Source organism: Lathyrus oleraceus, chromosome 7 (assembly GCF_024323335.1).
Source record: "Lathyrus oleraceus cultivar Zhongwan6 chromosome 7, CAAS_Psat_ZW6_1.0, whole genome shotgun sequence".
Taxonomy (NCBI): Eukaryota; Viridiplantae; Streptophyta; class Magnoliopsida; order Fabales; family Fabaceae; genus Lathyrus; species Lathyrus oleraceus.
In genome coordinates, this window is record NC_066585.1 from 477,791,247 (window position 1) to 477,811,374 (window position 20,128).

General features: G+C 32.7%; 2 protein-coding genes across 2 annotated transcripts; both read right to left on the minus strand.

The window, feature by feature from the left end:
• Positions 1-8,881: 8,881 nt before the first annotated feature.
• On the minus strand, positions 8,882-9,769 carry LOC127104438 (ATP-dependent DNA helicase RRM3-like). Its single transcript, XM_051041620.1, has one exon. The coding sequence runs from the start codon at positions 9,767-9,769 to the stop codon at positions 8,882-8,884; it is 888 nt and encodes a 295-aa protein (XP_050897577.1).
• A 906-nt stretch (positions 9,770-10,675) lies between these two features.
• Positions 10,676-12,139, minus strand: LOC127104439 (uncharacterized). The gene is made up of 4 exons (XM_051041621.1): positions 11,945-12,139; positions 11,665-11,848; positions 10,911-11,554; positions 10,676-10,855 (listed from the first exon to the last, which is right to left on the minus strand). The coding sequence occupies exons 1-4, from the start codon at positions 12,137-12,139 to the stop codon at positions 10,676-10,678; spliced, it is 1,203 nt and encodes a 400-aa protein (XP_050897578.1).
• Positions 12,140-20,128: the final 7,989 nt, after the last annotated feature.

Below are 20,128 nucleotides of genomic sequence, written 5' to 3' on the forward strand. Positions count from 1 at the left end.
GTTAGGCCCAACCACACTTCTTAACAACTATTACCCCACAAACGTCTCAAGGGCGTGCACGGCTGACTACCGCGACTAATCTATCCATTACCTCTAAATATTGTATTTGAAGTTCTTTATTCAATTCTTTATTCAATTCTTTAAAGGTTTGAAAACTACTATTATTTTCATACAATTTCTATTATTTTATTCCTAAAGAGAGGTTTAAGGGCACATGTTGGGTAATATTTTCCTAAAGTAGGGTAATATTTTAGTTAAGCATAGTTCCAAAAGAGGTGTGTGGTAATGTGAGAGATAAAACTACAGAAATGCCATGTTGACACTATGTGCTATAGAGCACTTTTCTCGGTGGAAAAACATGCACTTTTAATTTTGGTGAAAAGGTGATAATGACATGGCATAATCACTAAAAAAATCCCATAATCTAGAGACACAAAAGAACTTTTGGGAGACAATTTAGATGGAATTATGGCATAATCATGATGATTAAATAAAGTACAAATGATTAGTTATAGTAAATGAGTATTAACATCTTAAAAGAAAGGAAATGGACCGACTCACTGGGGTACAACGATGACGATATAACATGATTTATTTCACTAACTTCAATTGAGTCATGCATCTTTTTTCATGTTTCTGCATTAAATTTTGAGGGATTTTATAAAAACACCACACAATTTCAAGTATACTATAAATCTAAATATGTTATTGATTTTCGCAAATAACCTATTTTGTGTTTTTTAGTCATAATATATTGCATGACGTACATACATTGATGTTAACGTTAACACTACAGCAGATGGAGTCATAATATAAGAATTTAATTATTAAAAGTGAAATAATTATAAATAGGTATAAGTGGTACTTTTTAGTGAGATTTCATTTCTGTTTTTTTCCACATAATATTGAATTTGCGCATTCAAAATAATTTTAATAATTAAATTATTTCTACTTAATCTAATACAGTTAAAATACATTAAATATATCACTCATGTAATAATTATGTAATATATTATTGTATTACACTTTATTTAAAATACGTTAAAATAAGTGTTGCAGTGAATAAGATGAGTTTATTATTCAAGTTATGAAAATATATTAAAACTAGTAAAGGACCCGTGCGTTCGCACGGGTCGCACAAGTGCAATAATTTATTTTAAAAAAATTAAAATATAATATATTTTTTTGTTTATATATATATATATATATATATATATATATATATATATATATATATATATATATATATATATATATATATATATATATATATAATATATATATATATATATATATATATATATATATATATATACGTACACAAATTTATTGCATAAGAGTTTTTTTTAATGTAATGGATGTTAAATGATCAATAAATGGGTTCAAAAAATTTCCACAAATAACTTTTTCCAGTTTGAGACATAATAAAGTAAAACATTATTAATTTATAGTAATATAATTTGCTTAAGTTTTTTTGTATACTATATTAAGGAAATAATCAAAAAATATAATACAAAAATATTTTTACAATTTATTGATATATTGATATATAATAAACATTCCATTGTTTATGTTATGAATAAATTTTCCATTTATCATTGAGATTTTGGACATAAGAAATAAAAATATATTTATTTAGTAATGGATGAAATTTTCCAATCTGTTACTAATTTGAGGTATAAAAGCGCAAATATTAACCTTCATAATAAATGATTATTTAACCAAAATACATAAACCATGTAAAAGAAATACCAGAACCTCATTTGTTTTAAAATATAGTAATGAATACTACCAAATGTTGAAATTAATTGCAATTGATACAGTAAGGTTTAATGCAACAAAAGATATTGAAACAAAAGGTTCACAATTTTAGTTAAAATTGTGAGAAATGAGTCCAGCAACAAAAATGATTTAACTTCATATTTATAATCTATTTATAACATGACATGCAATAATCTATTTATAATTTAGTCGTATACACATATTTCATAAGATGAAAACGTATTTTGTTATCAATCTAAAATACTTATTAACATTTGAAGATATGATACTCATATAAATTTTGTAGTTGAAAGAACACACAAAACACAATGTTCAACATAACAACATAGAATTTTGAATAATTTCACACACATGAATTAAATACTCATTATCATCCTTTAAACCATACATGAAATATAAATGTCAATTGTAATCCCACAAAATAAACACTTCAAAAAAGTAAGAACACATCCTACAACCAAAACATATCATGTTCTTAACAACTTCATACTTAAACTCATTCTGGTGCTAAAAAGTTCATAAAATATATTTCAATATCAAATTTCCGAAAATTCTAATTAAAAAGATGGTTCTATCTTTAATTTCTTGGATGGTTTGGTGCCTGATAATTGCGTAGCGCCAGACGCTTCAAAATCAACTTCTTCACCCTTGTCAGCAATTACAACATCCTTAGCCGGAGTCATTAGAATGATTGATTCTGGATCATTTTCACCAGATGCAGATAATGTTTGCTTGCAATATAAAAAATTAATTGTCAGATATAAAATGAATTATAATAATACAATATTTATCATAGAAAATTATTATGTTAACAAATGAAGATACTTACTGCGGAAGTTTCCAAATTTTCTTTGTTAGGGACCAACTTTGCATATTCAGTTTTAGACTGATTCTGCACATTGAAACATCGAATATTTATTATACTTGTTAAATGTTTAAATAATACATGAATTAAGTGAATATTATACGTCTTCTACTATGTAGTCATTTTTAATCTCTTTAACAAAGGCTTCATCATCACAAAGCTTCCAAACAGACGCTTGGGAAAACGTTGGCTGCACCTTAACTCTAAAAGTCATTTTCTTATTCAACAGCATTTCAAGCTCATCAGGATAAACCATTGGATCATCTTCTCCATTCTAATGGAAAAATAAAATATCAACCATGAGTGATAATCTGAACTTTACAACTCGATAAACTATTAATATTTTAACTTATGTATAACAATGTACCTCCACCATAGAGTTATGCATAAATTCAGCAGTCATTCCAAGTATAGCAGCACATTCGGAATCCCAGAATACAAATCGATATTTTGATTCACCATTGCTAACATATATCTCAATCTTGTACCTATAGTATTTTAAACGAAGAAAATAATATGATTAATAACAAATCCATTACCAAATTTATTTGCAATTCATCTAGATTATATGTACCTTGATATAGGCTGTTCGACTTTTTGCCCACATGAACATTCATAAGCTTTTTCAGGATTAGATGCCTTCGAAGAACACCTTCTGCAGCCATAATAAAACCATCCATACTTTGAGACAGCAAATTTCAATGTGGTTGCTACAGTAACACATAAAGTTTCCTAAAAGCAAATCAAAAATGATATTAATTTCAAAAAGCAAACAATATAATTGTAATAGTAAAGATAAATTCGGCTCTATAGTATTCAACTTACATGTTTGATTTTGCAGAACTAACTTAAGGACATACATTTCGCATTATGAACAAACCTTTCTACTGGCGAATACTGAGAACCACCAGACCGATTAGAAAGAGATTTTGCAGATTGAGTAGGCTTCTCCTTCTGTTCATTAGTAGGCAACCTATAGAAATAAGATTGTTTTTGAAATTAAAAATTATGTATAATAATCAGAATATAAATAAATAAATAAAATCCATACTTAGACATAAAATCTTGAATTTCAGGGATGTCTTCATTTATCAACAATTTGGAACCACTCCATGCATTTGACACTGTAAATTGTATAATTAATATAAAAATTATTGAACGTATAATGAAAAATACAAATCAGCTATGTATTTATAAAGTCTGATAGTGTAATACCTTGGCCATCTTTTACCATTGCATGAGTGAGCAGAATTACAATAGCTCCATTGTTTTTAGGATCATTGTAGTAAGCCAAAATTTTTGATCCATAGATTTCCCATAAATTGCAATTTATGCAATTACCCCTATTTTGCAATATAAATAAACAATATTATATGATGGGATTCAGTGATGCAAAATATATAAATTTATCAAACACATAAGTTATGAAAACAATGCGCATTACTTCAAATCTTTCAGCACAACAGAAACAACAACTTTCTTCCCCGGAGTGTTGGATTGGATATGGTTTATCTCACTAACAGCACCAATAATATCTACATTAAAGTAAGGTTCATTATTGAATGTGTTTGCAAATATATAAGTTATAATAGAATTTAAATTACCTTCCAGTCTATCGGTTTTGCATTTGCCTTGAAGTATCTCACCAAAATCTTTAAAGAAATATCCTTTAGGTGGAATATTTTGAAGTTCGATTGCCTTCATTGTGGTACCACCAAGAAACACAATTTTTTTTGAATGATCACATACCTTCCACTGAAAATCATTGTTATAGACACTGCCATTGTTTATAATGCAGGTCATATTCTCCTTAATGACCTCTTTCCATTTCAGTAAATGGTCATGACGAATAAGGACCTGAATCCGATCACCCTAACAAAATGAAAATAATATTCTTTTTATATGTTATACAAAAAAACATTTTGTTGTAATTACTAACTATCATACAAAAATCTATACTTAAAAAAAGAAAAGCAATTTACCAAGGAATCCATAACAATCATCTCCAAATGTTCAATACCCTTATTATTCACAACACTTCAAACATCCATTATTCGAACAGCAAGACGCCAAGTTTCTTTTGAGTCATTGATGTCTTTCACATAATCAACCTTTCTACTCATTTTCACTGAAAAAAATTCAAAAATTAATGTAACTGCAAATTTAGATGACTATAAAATTACAAACCTAATAACCTGAAAAAAAAAAAGAGTATATAAATTTGATAGAGGTGTGTGGCAAAATGCTGAAAAGGATCCAACCTTTGATGTTACACATATATAACATCGTTTTGATTGTATAATTATATGTTATTAAATTATAACTTTAAATTAAAAATAACTATTTAATATAGTTGATTAATATTAATTGAGTAATTTAATATTATTGTTAATTTACCTACCAATTAATTATTATTATTATTGTTATTATTATTATTGAAATTTACCCTCCATATATGATAAGAATATTTTTAAAATTTAAATAGTATATTTATTATTTGATTTGATTTGATTTAATTGAGATCCAAACTCTATAAATTAAAATCGGTTACTTATTATGAACAATAATATAGGGTCATTCCAATGTCAATCTATTATTAATTAAAATTCTATTCTATTTGATTATTCATTTACTTATTACTAATTTATTTATTATATAAAAATATATCAAATAAATTGACATTGGAATGACCCTTATGTAAAATTCAATTAATAATAGATTGACATTGGAATGACCCTATATTATTGTTCATAATAAGTAACCCATTTTAATTTATAGAGTTTGGATCTCAACTAAATCAAATCAAATCAAATAATAAATATACTATTTAAAATTTAAAAATATTCTTATCATATATGGCGGGTAAATATCAATAATAATAATAACAATAATAATAATTAATTGGTAGGTAAATTAACAATAATATTAAATTACTCAATTAATATTAATCAACTATATTAAATACTTATTTTTAAATGGGATTAATAATGATGATAATAAATATTAATAAATAACAATATTAATAATAATAATAATATCAATTTATTAAATTGTAAAATGGTAGAGTTAGTTAGAGTATTAAATAGAGTTTAGTACGAAATTACTTATAGGAACATGAAAGTAACTATATTATGGATTGTAATTAGGGTAATTAAGTAATTATGGTGGTAATTAACTTTTATATATTAAAAGTAGATAAGCATTACACTTTGTACTTAATAAACTTTATTATTTTAGCATGTAACTTCTTGGTCAGAGAAACAAAATAAATTTTACTATTCCCTCTTTATAATAAAGTTTTGAAACCATTATGAGGCATTATATTGTACTTAATAAACTCTATTCCTTTTTAAATGATTTTATCAATTCAGTATTTATTTATTATGGTAATAAATAGTTATGAATGTACATTAAGAATGTTTAATATGTTATCCCTCAATAAACTCCCACTATTAAATATGATTAATATGGTATCTCTCAAGTTAATGAAAATTGTCAGGTTGAAATAATAATACAATATGTATTTTTCTAATTTTTTTCTTCTTTATCTCTACTCTAATCTTTTACTATAAATCATCTTCTTCATACATATTTTATTGATTTTTTAAAATATTTTTCAAGTTGTTTCAAAGTAAGGTTGCTACAGAGACTTTTAAGATTGTTAGAGAGTAAAATAATAAAATTATTAATTATAACTATACTTATTTTACGATGATTGCAAAATACTTTAAAACTTCAGGTGAATTTTTTTTTGTTTTAAAAATATTTTTCAAGTTGTTTCAAATTAAAGTTGCTAGAGAGTAAAATAATAAAATTATTAATTATAACTATACTTATTTTACGATGATTGCAAAATATTTTAACACTTCAGGTGAATTTTTTTTTGTTTTAAAAATATTTTTCAAGTTGTTTCAAATTAAAGTTGCTAGAGAGTAAAATAATAAAATTATTGATTATAACTATACTTATTTAACGATGATTACAAAATATGTTAAAACTGCACGTGAAAAAAAAAATATTTTTTAAATATTTTTTAAGTTGTTTCAAATTAAGGTTGCTACAGACAGTTTTAAGGTTGCTAGAGAGTAAATTAATAAAATTATTGATTCTAACTATACTTATTTAGATGATTACAAAATATTTTAAAACTTCAGGTTAAATTTTTTTTATTTTTACAACATTTTTCAAGTTGTTTCAAATTAAGGTTGCTACATTGACTTTTAAGTTGATTCTAACTATACTTATTTAACGATGATTGCAAAATAATTTTGTTGGTTAATTAATGTGCTTTTTTTAACACAATTACTATATTTATAAACTTTAGAATTTTAACATTAAATTCAATATTTTTTTTTCTTTTGTCATTCAAACTTATCTTTTTATATTTTTAAATTTATAATTTATATTTCATACATATCTTTTACTATAATTTGTTTTCAAAATAAAGATTATATCAAATTATGAAAATATATTAAAATAAGTGTTGGAGTGAAATAATAATTGTTTTAATATAAGTTTCAAATTATGAAAATAATTATTAAATTATTATCGTATATTTTATTACTCACAATTATTAATAATATTTTTGAAAAATTAAGATAATAAAAAAAACAAATGAAGATGTGAGATGACAACAGTTTTTTAAATGTCTATGCAGTTGATAAGAAATAAAAGTCTTTTTTTATAGAAATATCATTTATTTAAAAAAAACTAACTTATTGATATATTATAAGGAGAAAAAAACAGATTTTAAACAATAAAGAATATAAATATATTAACTACAAAGGCGGAAAAGAGTGAAAAAATAAAACTTAAAAAATTATAATATAAAATAAATGAAAGGAAACTGAAAGTGAAGTTATCATAAAAGTGGTTAAACGTTTACAAATGGTAAATTTAGAAATGTTTGATTTGTAAAAATTTATCATCAAGTATCCCATCCAAAATAGTACTAAAACTCTTGTGATAAAACAAAACAAAAATGATGAAACATAAGTTTGAATTAACCATCTATTAACAAGAAGAACTGATCTTTCTTTTAACGTAGATGATCACAAATTTCAATTTGCTTTGTTTCATGTAGTTTAATTGACATTATCCATAAAAAAAACTTTTTATGTAAAATATCATTATTGGATAGTAATTTGTAGTGGACTTACGATATAGTTATTTTTTATGTTTATAGTTTTAAATTTACAAAGGCAATTAGACGCTAAATTTATTATAGATTTTACTCAAAAGAAGCATTCAAATTCATTATATGATAGTAGGCATCTTGAATATTAAAATTAAAACTCCACAATATTATCGAAACTGAGTTCTTAAAAAACAATGAAAATATATGTGGTTTTGTGAGATATTTTGATAATGAAAAGAGATTAAATAAAAAAATTAAACAACACAGAAAAGAGAAAAAATGAGAATAATATGATATTTGATTTGGAATAAAGGAGAAGTGTGTATCCACTCTCGATTTAAGACATTAAGGGAAGGTTACTTAACTATGACACAAAATGATTTGGTTATGGAAGAGAGATATATAGTAAAAGGGGAAGGAGACAAAGGTGAGGTTGGTATGGTTATGAATTTTTCTCCTAACTTTGGTGAGGAGAGAGAAAAAAAAGAGAGAGAAAGAAAGAAATATTTTTATTTTTGAAATATATAGTTTCCTTCTATTTATATAAATATATGTTTCCTTTATGAAATTGTGTTTTGAAATCATTATTCTCTCTTTGATCCATTCTAAACCTGAATGTTCTTATCTTCTTATTACATATGCGGTTATCATATATAGTGGTGTTGGAGAAAGTTATTTAGTATATTTGATGTGTTGGAGGAAGTTATTTGATGTGTTCATGGAGGTTACATATTTAATAAATGGTTTTCTTTTTGTATTTTTTTTTAAGTTAATAATTAATAGTAATTGTAACAATTGATAAAGGATAAAATTGGAAGAAAAAAAGACCATACCATTTTCATCTATCCCCTTTATCTATAGGTATAGATAACTAAAAATGGTATGAAAAAATATATTATTATGTATAATTAAGTTCCTACGTGAAATTTTATTTTATTTTTATTTATTGAAAATATGGATAATAATTTAACTTTTTCATAATATTTGTAGGTATAAATGAGTACGACGATCCAATATTATCACTTGACGATCCAACATTATAAGTATTTTTTTATTTATAAATTTAAGTCAATAATTTCAATTCTTATATGAAATAACTATACTATTTTCTTTCTTTTAATATGTAAATACAGGGTTGGTGTAAACATCAATGGTGCACCCTTTTTTATCTTTAGAATATGTGGTGGCAAATTACCTTGTGCAATTGAGTTTAAGAATTCTTGCTGGTATAAATTATAATTATCTCCTTCAACCTCGTCAAACGATAACAAATTATGTTCTTCTCCTGGAAACTGATCGATAATCATATCATTCAATTTCTGGACATCATCATTTGTTGGTGTCAAAATAGCTCTTTGTACCATATATGGAGCATCCCAACCATGCAATTCTAAATTAGGAAAAATATGTTGGATAAGTACTTGTATGGAATGTTCGCCTTCCCATGAGATTGCAATATGTAAAGGTAACCTCACCATGTCATCTGGTTTGGTAGGTTCAACACCATCACCAATGCGAATAAGAAATTCTACAAACTCTTGATCATGCAATGATCGCATATTTTGACGCAAACACAAAATCTTGGCATGATTCCATAAATGAGACTGAACAATACACGCTGAAATCATTTGTGCCTTAGTACCTTTTCTTACAACAGGAAGAACTTGACAAAAGTCTCCCCCCATGATCAGAACTTTTCCACCAAATGGAGCATTGTTGCTACAAATGTCTTGTAATGATCGACCTAAGGCTTCCAAACAATTTTTGTTTGTCATTGGTGCTTCATCCCAAATTATTGCGGCAGCAACTCTAATGAGATTTGCAAGATCCTTTTTCTTTTGAATACCACAAATGGAACTCAGTTGAATATGAATAGGTATCTTATATCGAGAGTGTGCAGTCCTACCACTGGGTAACAATGTTGCAGCTATACCTGATGATGTAGTTGCTAAGACAATTTCTCCTCTACTTCTTAAAATTTCCATTTATTTTCTATAAAGGAATGTTTTACCTGTTCCTCCCGGACCATCAATAAAAAATACCCCACTGTGTTTTTGAACAATTACATCCATAATGGTGTTGAATGCAATCATTGGATCATTATTTAACTTAGCAACAGATTCAATATCTTCATTGGGGATATCGACCGCTAACTCCTTTTGTATGATACTTGGAACTGCGCCTCAGTCTATTGTATTAGGGGGTAAAGATGGGAGATCATAATCTTTAATCTTTTTACCATGCAGGTTTAAGAGTTCATTCAAGTCCTTCAACAACATATTAGTTAAGTCTGATTCCACAACATTGTTAGCTGTTTGATAATCCTCTACCATATGTGTAAAAAACTCATTTCAAAGGCCTCTAACATCAGTAGGTTCACAAAATATTAAAATTGTCATGAATAACCTTCGTAAAGCATATGGCATTCGGAGACTCGTAGCCTCAACCAAACAATCATGAATACTATGATCAGTCTCTAGAAATCCCTTATCCTCAACTGATTTTTTGAATGTACCGAAAGTCATGCCATTATTTGTAAGAAGATATTCCCAACTGGTTGGACCTGTGACATGAGATAACAACAGTCACAAGTAAAACTTATCTCCATCCGAAGGTGATACCGTAAAGATTCTCCCGATAACTTTTCTTGTTGACCGTCTACGATGTCATTCCATATCCCGCTTGTTCCAATAATAATGCTATGGAATCTCTCTATACAGATACTTTCTTGCTTGTGGATCTCGTAGATTCAATGCAAAGAATTGTGTGAGCATTGTTTTGGAGTTGCGTTCATTATTTAACACATCTGCAATTTGTTGATGATCATAAAAGCGCACTTGATGGCGGTTCGGCAAGTGGATATGCAATCTTTCAACCGAAGGATATAATCGTTAAAGAGTGAATCGAAATACTTTCCATAATGCCTCGGGAGCACAAATCCATCTTGCATCAACATATTGCTGAACTTCATCCATGTATGATCCTTTATGAACCTCCATAGCCACACGATCAGGGCCCTTGTACACATATTTTGTATAGATACTTGATACTTTAAATGCTATTACAAATCTCTACATTGATGTGACAGTCATACTTTAACAGTAACCAATGGTTATAAGGAACCACCCATCTATTATCAACAAACCTATCTTTACCTAACGATACAGACTCATCAAACCTTCTCCTATACTCGGGATATGAGTCAGTGCCTTGACGTGTTTCATCCAAGAATTGTTTGGGATACCTTTTTTTACAATGTCCGTCTTTCATACATGGAGACTTTCGGTTGATTATGCCGCAAGGTCCGTGGATCATATGTCGTACAACGACTTCATGCAACTGTGGTTCACATTCTAATTTAGGTATTTCTGCTCTTACCATACTATCATAATCTTTTAGGTCACGCAACTTGTCGTTACTTTCTAAGACCAACAACATATACACATGCGGCAGTCCTCGCTTTTGAAATTCAGTGACATACATGTAGCTTTTAACTTTACCCAAGACTCCTTTATTAATAACATCATCCTTCAATTTCTCAAATTTCGAACGAAATATTCTTGTTAGCAAATCTGGACGATCTTGTGGTGTTTGAAAAGGCAAAAGTTCTGATGTTATCACACTCCAAGAAGGATTGCATGTCATTGTTAGAAAAATATTTGGTTTACCGCCATTAAGAACAATAGCCATGCCATCTTCATAACGTCGTATCATGTCTCGACGACCGTCAATAAATGGTGATGGCAATATTGTTCTTTTTCCAATGTTCTCTACGATGATTCATGAAATGCATTAATATTAGAATATATTAATTATTAGCATTAGAAGTACAACTAATTATTAATCTAAAACTGTATATTTATGCTATATGAATTTGTACCTGCATTAGTTTCACCAACATGCAAAGCATCATGTAAACCTTGGTACAATTCAGAACGTATATCACTTTGGTGCTCTTTAATCCACCTTAATCTCCCTGATTCAATTTTTACATAATTGTCTACAACATATTGTTGCAACAGTCGATCCGCATGTAACAACATTGATTGATCATTTGGGAGAATCTACAGTTGATTGAAAAAAATGTCTGTGCTAAATGTAAAGTTTTTTAAACATTGCTTAGCTAAGTAGATTATCTACTAAAATTAATCCAAATTTACCTGAAGCATGTAACTGTAATATGCTCGACATGACACTCTTTGTCCATTGCAATTTGTTGTGTTGATGTCCCAACCATGCGTCCCAAATGGAAACAATATAGGATATTGCAAAGGATCATAATATCTCTTTGTCTCTTGAACTTTCTTGAGATTTCCATCACAACGAATGACATTAATATCCCTTTCATAATCCATAGAATCTGCATCACATCCAACAATAATTGTCGCAACTGAAGGAGAATTGCGGTCCAAAATGCAGCGGAAATTAAAATTTCTCCTTTAGAGATCCTTACGAATGGTCATGATCAGTGATAGAATATTTACCTCTTGTGATGATCGAAACCTTTGGTGCAGATCTCTTGTGACGATCAAAACCTTTGATGCAGATCCACGAAACGATCACGAACGTTGAACGATGACAACGTCTCTACTCAGTCCACACGAACGGGTTCCTTCAATCTCAGTGCTAGCTGGTACGAGTGAAGGCTTTGAGTGAGAGAGAGAGTGAGAAAACGAAAATAATGCAACCGCCAATTTTTGCTTCTGCACAAGGGTTCTATTTATAGAACCACTTGTGTGGGCTTCAAGCTAAAAAGCCCACTTAAGTGTATTTTGGCCCATATCTTATAATATGCCCAAAATCACTTAAGCTCATGGTACCTTACCATATTTCGTATTCTACTCAAGTACATCGTACCTTACGATGCTCTATAACTCACTTAAGGGCACCGTACCTTACGGTATTCCTTAGTTACTCTATCTCTCATCAATCCGTCCTTTGTGTGTGACCCTGTAGGTTTTCGTGACGTTGGAAATTATATTAAATCACGCATTTAACATAATAAATAGTGAGCGGTATCTAGCAACACATCACTGCTACCCAAGACACGAAAATGTCATGTGATATGACAATTCCTTCTGTGATAATACTTATGTGTATAATTACCCTTTTGGCCTTATGTCTATATTGAACACAAGGCATAGACCGTGTCATCCTTGTCCAGTTCAATATTGGGCCCATAGACATTTATCCTGTTATGCAGGATGGGCAAATTCCATCTAGGTCACTCATGTCCCTCAGCATGCTTTGTGGAGTACCCATCAACTGTCTTTATGGTTATCCAGTTACGGACAACGTTGGATCAGCAATAAAGCACTCGACTCTACATCTAGGATCCATAGTGGTTTCAGGTCGAAGAGTGGAATACACTATTATCACCATGAGAATAACTTATGACACCTTGCATAACTTTCTATATAGTATTCTCATAGCGGGTCAATCCGGTATAAATATTACTCCTAATATTCATACCTATGTTTAAGACTTGACAACTCTTTATCCATGATCCATGAGATGTGATCATCAGTCTACAAACATAATAGTCTTAATGCTTTAATGTTATCCCACTTCACACTAAAGCTCGACTACGGATACTTTAGGAATAGTGTCCTTATGTTTAATGTGTTCTCATGATTAAGTCACACTTAATACATTAAACGGACTATCTATTCCAGGGACTTTATTAATCAACCATAATAAAGAGAATGCCTTTTATTATTCGATACAAGTACCAAAATGTATTGGCCTCTAGGGCTTACACCAACAATCTCCCACTAGCACTAGAGCCAATCAGGCATACCCCGTATGCCCATTGATCTAGTATGGCCATCATGCTTCTGCTGCGCAAGAGGCTTTGTCAGTGGGTCAACTACATTGTCAAGTGTAGGTACTTTACATATTTTCACATCTCCTCTATCTATTATCTCTCGAATGAGATGATAACGCCTAAGTATGTGTTTGGATCGTTGGTGAGATCTAGGCTCCTTGGCTTGTGCGATAGCACCATTGTTATCATAATAGAGACCAATGGGATCCACAATGCTAGGTGTAACACCCCGATAAAAATAAGATAATTATTTAATTTAAGTTAATATTATATTTATTAATTTAATTAAATAATTGGAATTATTGGATTATTATTATTATTATTATTGGAATAATAATTATTGGAAAATATATATAAGTTGGAAATAAGAAAAAACAAAAAGAGTTTCATTTGGTAAAGAGGGTTTTCACGTGAAAACAGAGAAGCGGCAGAGAAGTGGAGAAAGGGCAAAGAGGAAGAGCAAGAGAACGAAGGTTGGAGAAGAGAAAAGCTTGAAGCTTAAAGATTCGCCGGATTAACTCAGGTAAGGGGGGTTTATCGTCGTTTAATGGGTATTATGGGTTAACATGTAATGGGTAGTGATAAACCGTTGAATTGACCCTAATTGGGATGTTGAATGTTGAAAAATTGTGTTGGATAAGTTGTGTTAAAGCTGTAATTGAATCTGTAATTGTGTGAGTCTTGAATTCCCGAAAGTGTAGCTTTTTACGGAATCGGAATCGGAGGTCCGGAAGTCCTCCAACGGCGGAAAATGCGGAGAATTCTGCATTCTGCTTCGTGTTAGCGCAGGAACAGCTTTCTGTCTTGCGTTAACCGGTTAACCCAGGGTGTTAACCGGTTAACACTGTTAGGAATTGTGAAGTATTGCTGTTTTGCTTGCGTTAACCGGTTAACCCAGGGCGTTAACCGGTTAACACTGTTGTGATTTGTGAAAATTGCTGTTCTGTTTGTGTTAACCGGTTAACCCAGGGCGTTAACCGGTTAACACTGTTAAAATTGGCCAGGAAGCGTGTTCTGTCCTGCGTTAACCGGTTAACCCAGGGCGTTAACCGGTTAACACTGTTGAAAAGTGGAAAAATTAATATTTTAATGTTGTGAACATAATTGGTGATTGGCCTATATCGGTGTGATATAGTAGGGATTATTTCCCGTTGTTTTGAGTAGGATAGGTATTAGTAGAGTGTGCTAATACTGTGATTGAATTATTTGGCATGACATGATATGATTATGTGATAAATATGCTGATGATGTGTGAAAATATGCATAATGTTGTGAATGTATATATTATGTATGTAATTGTGGATGGACTGTTTTATGGCTTAGAGTGTGAGCATATGTCCATTGTAGATTGTTGTTGATGTTGCATGCTAGGTGATTTGGCATAGCATAATGTGGCCTTTATGGTGGTAGCTAATTCCCATGGTGAGGAATTAGTGATGTTAGTCATTTTGGACTGTTGTTGATGTTGCATGCTAGGTGATTAGCGTGCATAGCATGGCCCTTGGGGTGGTAGCTAATTCCCATGGTGAGGAATTAGTGATGTGAGTCACTAGGTCTCAAATGAGTGGGACTAGTGAGCTTGGTAGCCGTACCTGGATTTGGTCGGTGAAGTTGAACTATATGTTCACGAATAGTCGGTACCGCATGCATGGAGTCTCATTGCATAATGTATGTATGGCGTATAATATGAATGGATGTATTCCAATATTATGCGTGTGTTTGTGTTGGCATTGAGTATGAGTATGAATTGTGTTGGTATTGAGTATGATATTTGAGTTGATGTGCCGTTACTGAATGTGTGATATGATTAGGGTGATTAATGTGTTATTTACTTAGCATTACATGATATTTTATAATGCTTATTATATCGATTGAGGAACTCACCCTTACAACTATTTTTCAGGTAACGAGCAGTGATTGAGTAGAAGCTAGTGCTTGGAGTCTAGTGTAGTCTCCTTAGTGGGTCATGCTCTGATAGATGTAACATCGGGACGGGATGTTTTACCTTATTGAATAATTTTTCATGTAATGTGTTACATGCTTTGCATGATTGATTTGATTTCTATCCGCTGCGTATTGTGCAAATGCTTTATGTTTTGAATTAATAAAAGAGCATGACAGTTATTATGGTGAATGGTGTGAAGTGATTGTGTGACACCCTTAATTGCATATTTACTCTGATTGATATATGTTGTTATTTTAATTAAACTTTTGGGGTATTTTAGAAGGGTGTTACATTAGTGGTATCAGAGCATAGTCGGTCGAGTCGAGTCGTAAGTATTCTGTTTTCCCTGTACGGGATAGGTGTTGTGTAACCCTATCAGTACTTATTGTTTTAGCTTGTTGGGTTTTCAGAATAGAGATGGCTGGAAGAGGTAGAGATGATGCTGCGATTGCTGAGGCTCTGGGTATGCTAGCTGGAGTACTTGGGGGAATTCCGAATGTGGTGGGAATGGGAGCTGCTCGTCAACTGAGTGAGTTCCAGAAGAACAATCCTCCAATGTTCAAGGGAGCATACGATCCAGATGGTGCTCAGAAGTGGTTGAAGGAGATCGAGAGGATCTTCCGAGTAACTGAGTGTGCCGGTAACCAGAAGGTCAGGTTCGGTACGCATATGCTGTCTGAAGAAGCAGATGATTGGTGGGTTGCTACCCGCACTGAGTTGGAAGCTGCTGGGAGTGCTGAGATCACTTGGGCAGTGTTCAGAGAGAGATTCCTGAGGAAGTACTTTCCGGAGGATGTCAGAGGAAAGAAAGAGATAGAGTTCTTGGAATTGAAGCAGGGCAATCGGTCTGTTACTGAGTATGCTGCTAAGTTCACAGAGCTGTCGAAGTATTACACTCCCTATGATGAGGCTACTGGGGAATTCTCGAAATGTGTGAAGTTTGAGAACGGGTTACGTCCCGAGATTAAGCAGGCTATTGGGTATCAACGAATTGGAGTGTTTTCTGATTTGGTTGACTGTTGCAGAATTTTTGAACAGGATACCATAGCCAGAGCGGAGAGCTATCAGCAGAGGGTTGATAGGAAAGGCAAGAATCAGAATGATCGTGGGAAACCGTATGCAGCTGGCAAAGGTTTCCAGAGACAGAGTGGGATGAAGAGGCCTAGTGGGGGAGACTCTAGTGCCCCTGCTAAGTGTTACAGATGTGGTCAGGCTGGACATCGTTTCCATGAGTGTACCAGTGCTGAGAAGAAGTGTTTCAAGTGTGGCAAAGGTGGTCACTTGGCTGCAGAGTGCCGGTTGAAGACTATGACTTGTTTCAACTGTGGAGAGGTGGGTCATATTAGTCCACAGTGTCCTAAGCCGAAGAAAGAGAACCAGTCGGGAGGCAAAGTTTTTGCTTTATCGGGTTCGGAGACTTCTGCAGATGATCCTTTGATCCGAGGTACGTGTTATATTAATGGCTTTCCTCTTGTAGCTATTATTGACACAGGTGCGACTCATTCCTTTATATCTTTGGATTGTGCTGTGAAACTTAAATTAGAGATATCTGAGATGCTTGGAAGTATGGTGATTGATACTCCTGCGAAGGGTTCAGTGACTACTACTTCAGTTTGTTTAAATTGTCCTTTGAGTATTTTTGGTAGAGACTTTGGGATGGACCTAGTGTGTCTTCCACTAGTGCAGATTGATGTTATTCTGGGTATGAACTGGTTGGTGTTTAACCGAGTTTCTATCAACTGTTTTGATAAGACTGTGATTTTTCCTGAGATTGAAGAAGGAAAGGATTTGTTTCTATCAGCAAGGCAGGTGAATGAGGAAGTAGCAGATGGGGCAGAGTTGTTTATGCTGTTAGCGACTGTGGAGGCTAAAGATAAACTGGTGATTTACGATCTAGCTGTGGTGTGTGATTTTCCTGATGTGTTTCCGGAAGAAGTGAATGAATTACCGCCAGAGCGTGAAGTTGAGTTCTCGATTGATTTGGTACCTGGTACTAGGCCGATATCGATGGCTCCGTACCGTATGTCTGCTGTTGAGTTAACTGAATTGAAGAGTCAGTTGGAAGATTTGTTGGATAAGAAGTTTATTCGTCCGAGTGTGTCACCGTGGGGTGCACCAGTGTTATTGGTTAAGAAGAAAGAAGGTACTATGAGGTTGTGCGTGGACTACAGGCAACTGAATAAAGTGACGATCAAGAATCGGTATCCTTTGCCGAGGATTGATGATTTGATGGATCAGTTGGTTGGTGCGAGTGTGTTCAGCAAAATAGATTTGAGATCGGGTTATCATCAGATACGTGTGAAAACTGAGGATATTCAGAAGACTGCTTTCAGAACAAGGTATGGACATTATGAGTATTCTGTAATGCCTTTTGGTGTGACTAATGCACCTGGAGTATTTATGGAGTATATGAATAGGATTTTCCATCCGTACCTAGACAAGTTTGTTGTGGTGTTTATTGACGATATTTTGGTGTATTCGAAATCTGAAGAAGAGCATGCTGAACATTTGAGAGTGGTTTTAGGAGTTCTACGAGAAAAGAAGTTATTTGCTAAACTGTCTAAGTGTGAATTTTGGTTAGAAGAGGTTAGTTTTCTTGGTCATGTGATTTCAAGAGATGGTGTTGTTGTTGATCCTTCTAAGATAGAAGCGGTATCTAAGTGGGAAGCTCCGAAGTCAGTTTCTGAGATAAGGAGTTTTCTTGGACTTGCAGGTTATTATAGGAAATTCATTGAGGGATTTTCTAAGTTGGCGTTACCGTTGACGATGTTGACTAGAAAGGGGCAAGCGTTTGTTTGGGACTCAAAGTGTGAAGAAGGTATCCAAGAGTTAAAGAGAAGGTTAACTACTGCTCCTATTCTGATATTACCGAGTTCGTCGGAATCATTTGAGGTTTACTGTGATGCTTCATTGTTGGGTTTGGGTGGTGTGTTGATGCAGAATAAGCAGGTTATAGCTTATGCTTCGAGACAGCTGAGGGTTCATGAGAGGAACTATCCGACACACGATTTAGAGTTGGCAGTTGTGGTTTTTGTTCTGAAGTTGTGGAGGCATTACTTGTATGGGTCAAGATTTGAGGTTTTCAGTGACCATAAAAGTTTAAAGTATTTGTTCGATCAGAAAGAACTGAATATGAGACAGAGGAGATGGTTAGAGTTTCTGAAGGATTATGACTTTGGTCTGAATTACCATCCGGGTAAAGCAAACGTAGTGGCTGATGCATTGAGTCGGAAATCATTGCATATGTCTATGTTAATGGTTAAGGAATTGGATTTAATTGAGCAGTTTAGAGACTTGAGTTTGGTGTGTGAGAGTACTCACAATAGTGTTAAATTGGGAATGTTGAAGTTAACGAGTGGTATTCTGGATGAGATTAGAGAGGGTCAGAAATCCGATGTGCTTTTGGTTGATAAGTTGACTCTAGCGAATCAAGGTCAAGGTGGTGAATTCAGAGTTGATGAGAATGGTGTTTTGAAATTTGGTAATCGGGTGTGTATTCCGGATGTTACCGAACTTAAGAAGAGTATTCTTGAGGAAGGACATCGTAGTGGCCTGAGTATTCATCCTGGGGCTACGAAGATGTATCATGATTTGAAAAAGCTATTTTGGTGGCCGGGAATGAAAAGAGAAATTGCGAGTTTTGTTTATTCTTGTTTGACTTGTCAGAACTCAAAGATTGAGCATCAGAAGCCGTCTGGGCTAATGCAACCGTTGGCTATTCCAGAGTGGAAGTGGGATAATATCAGTATGGATTTTGTTTCTGGTTTACCGAGGACGATTAAGAATTTTGAAGCTATTTGGGTGATTGTTGATAGATTGACGAAATCGGCTCATTTCATTCCGATCAGAATGGATTATCCATTAGAGAGATTAGCCGAGTTGTATATTGAGAAGATTGTAAGTTTGCATGGTATTCCGTCGAGTATTGTTTCGGACAGAGATCCTAGATTTACATCAAAGTTCTGGGAAGGTTTGCAGAAGGCTTTGGGAACTAAGCTGAGATTGAGTTCTGCATATCATCCGCAGACTGATGGTCAGACTGAGAGGGCGATTCAGTCACTAGAGGATCTTTTGAGGGCTTGTGTTTTGGAAAAGGGAGGTGCTTGGGATTGTTACTTACCTTTGATTGAGTTTACCTACAACAATAGTTTTCATTCGAGCATTGGTATGGCACCGTTTGAAGCTTTGTATGGTAGGAGATGTCGGACGCCTTTATGTTGGTATGAGTCCGGTGAGAGTGCGGTGGTTGGACCGGAGATTGTTCAACAGACTACGGAAAAGATTAAGATGATTCAGGAGAAGATGAGAATTGCTCAGAGTCGTCAGAAGAGTTATCACGACAAGAGAAGGAAGTCACTTGAGTTTCAAGAGGGGGATCATGTGTTTCTCCGTGTTACTCCGATAACTGGGGTTGGTCGAGCTTTGAAGTCGAAGAAGTTGACACCTCGATTTATTGGTCCTTATCAGATTTTGGAGAGGATAGGGGAGGTAGCCTATCGAATCGCTTTACCACCGTCACTTGCGAATTTGCATGAGGTTTTTCATGTGTCTCAGTTGAGGAGGTACATCCCT

What these genes read in the sequence shown, in the direction of transcription:
- LOC127104438 (XM_051041620.1), bottom strand. Translation starts at nt 9,769, where the DNA reads ATGGAAATTTTAAGAAGTAGAGGAGAAATTGTCTTAGCAACTACATCA.
- LOC127104439 (XM_051041621.1), bottom strand. Translation starts at nt 12,139, where the DNA reads ATGGATTATGAAAGGGATATTAATGTCATTCGTTGTGATGGAAATCTC. An exon ending in ATTACAGTTACATGCTTCAG is followed by an intron (nt 11,849 to 11,944) that starts GTAAATTTGGAT and finishes AATCAACTGTAG; the next exon opens with ATTCTCCCAAATGATCAATC. An exon ending in GGTTTGTTGATAATAGATGG is followed by an intron (nt 10,856 to 10,910) that starts GTGGTTCCTTAT and finishes ACATCAATGTAG; the next exon opens with AGATTTGTAATAGCATTTAA.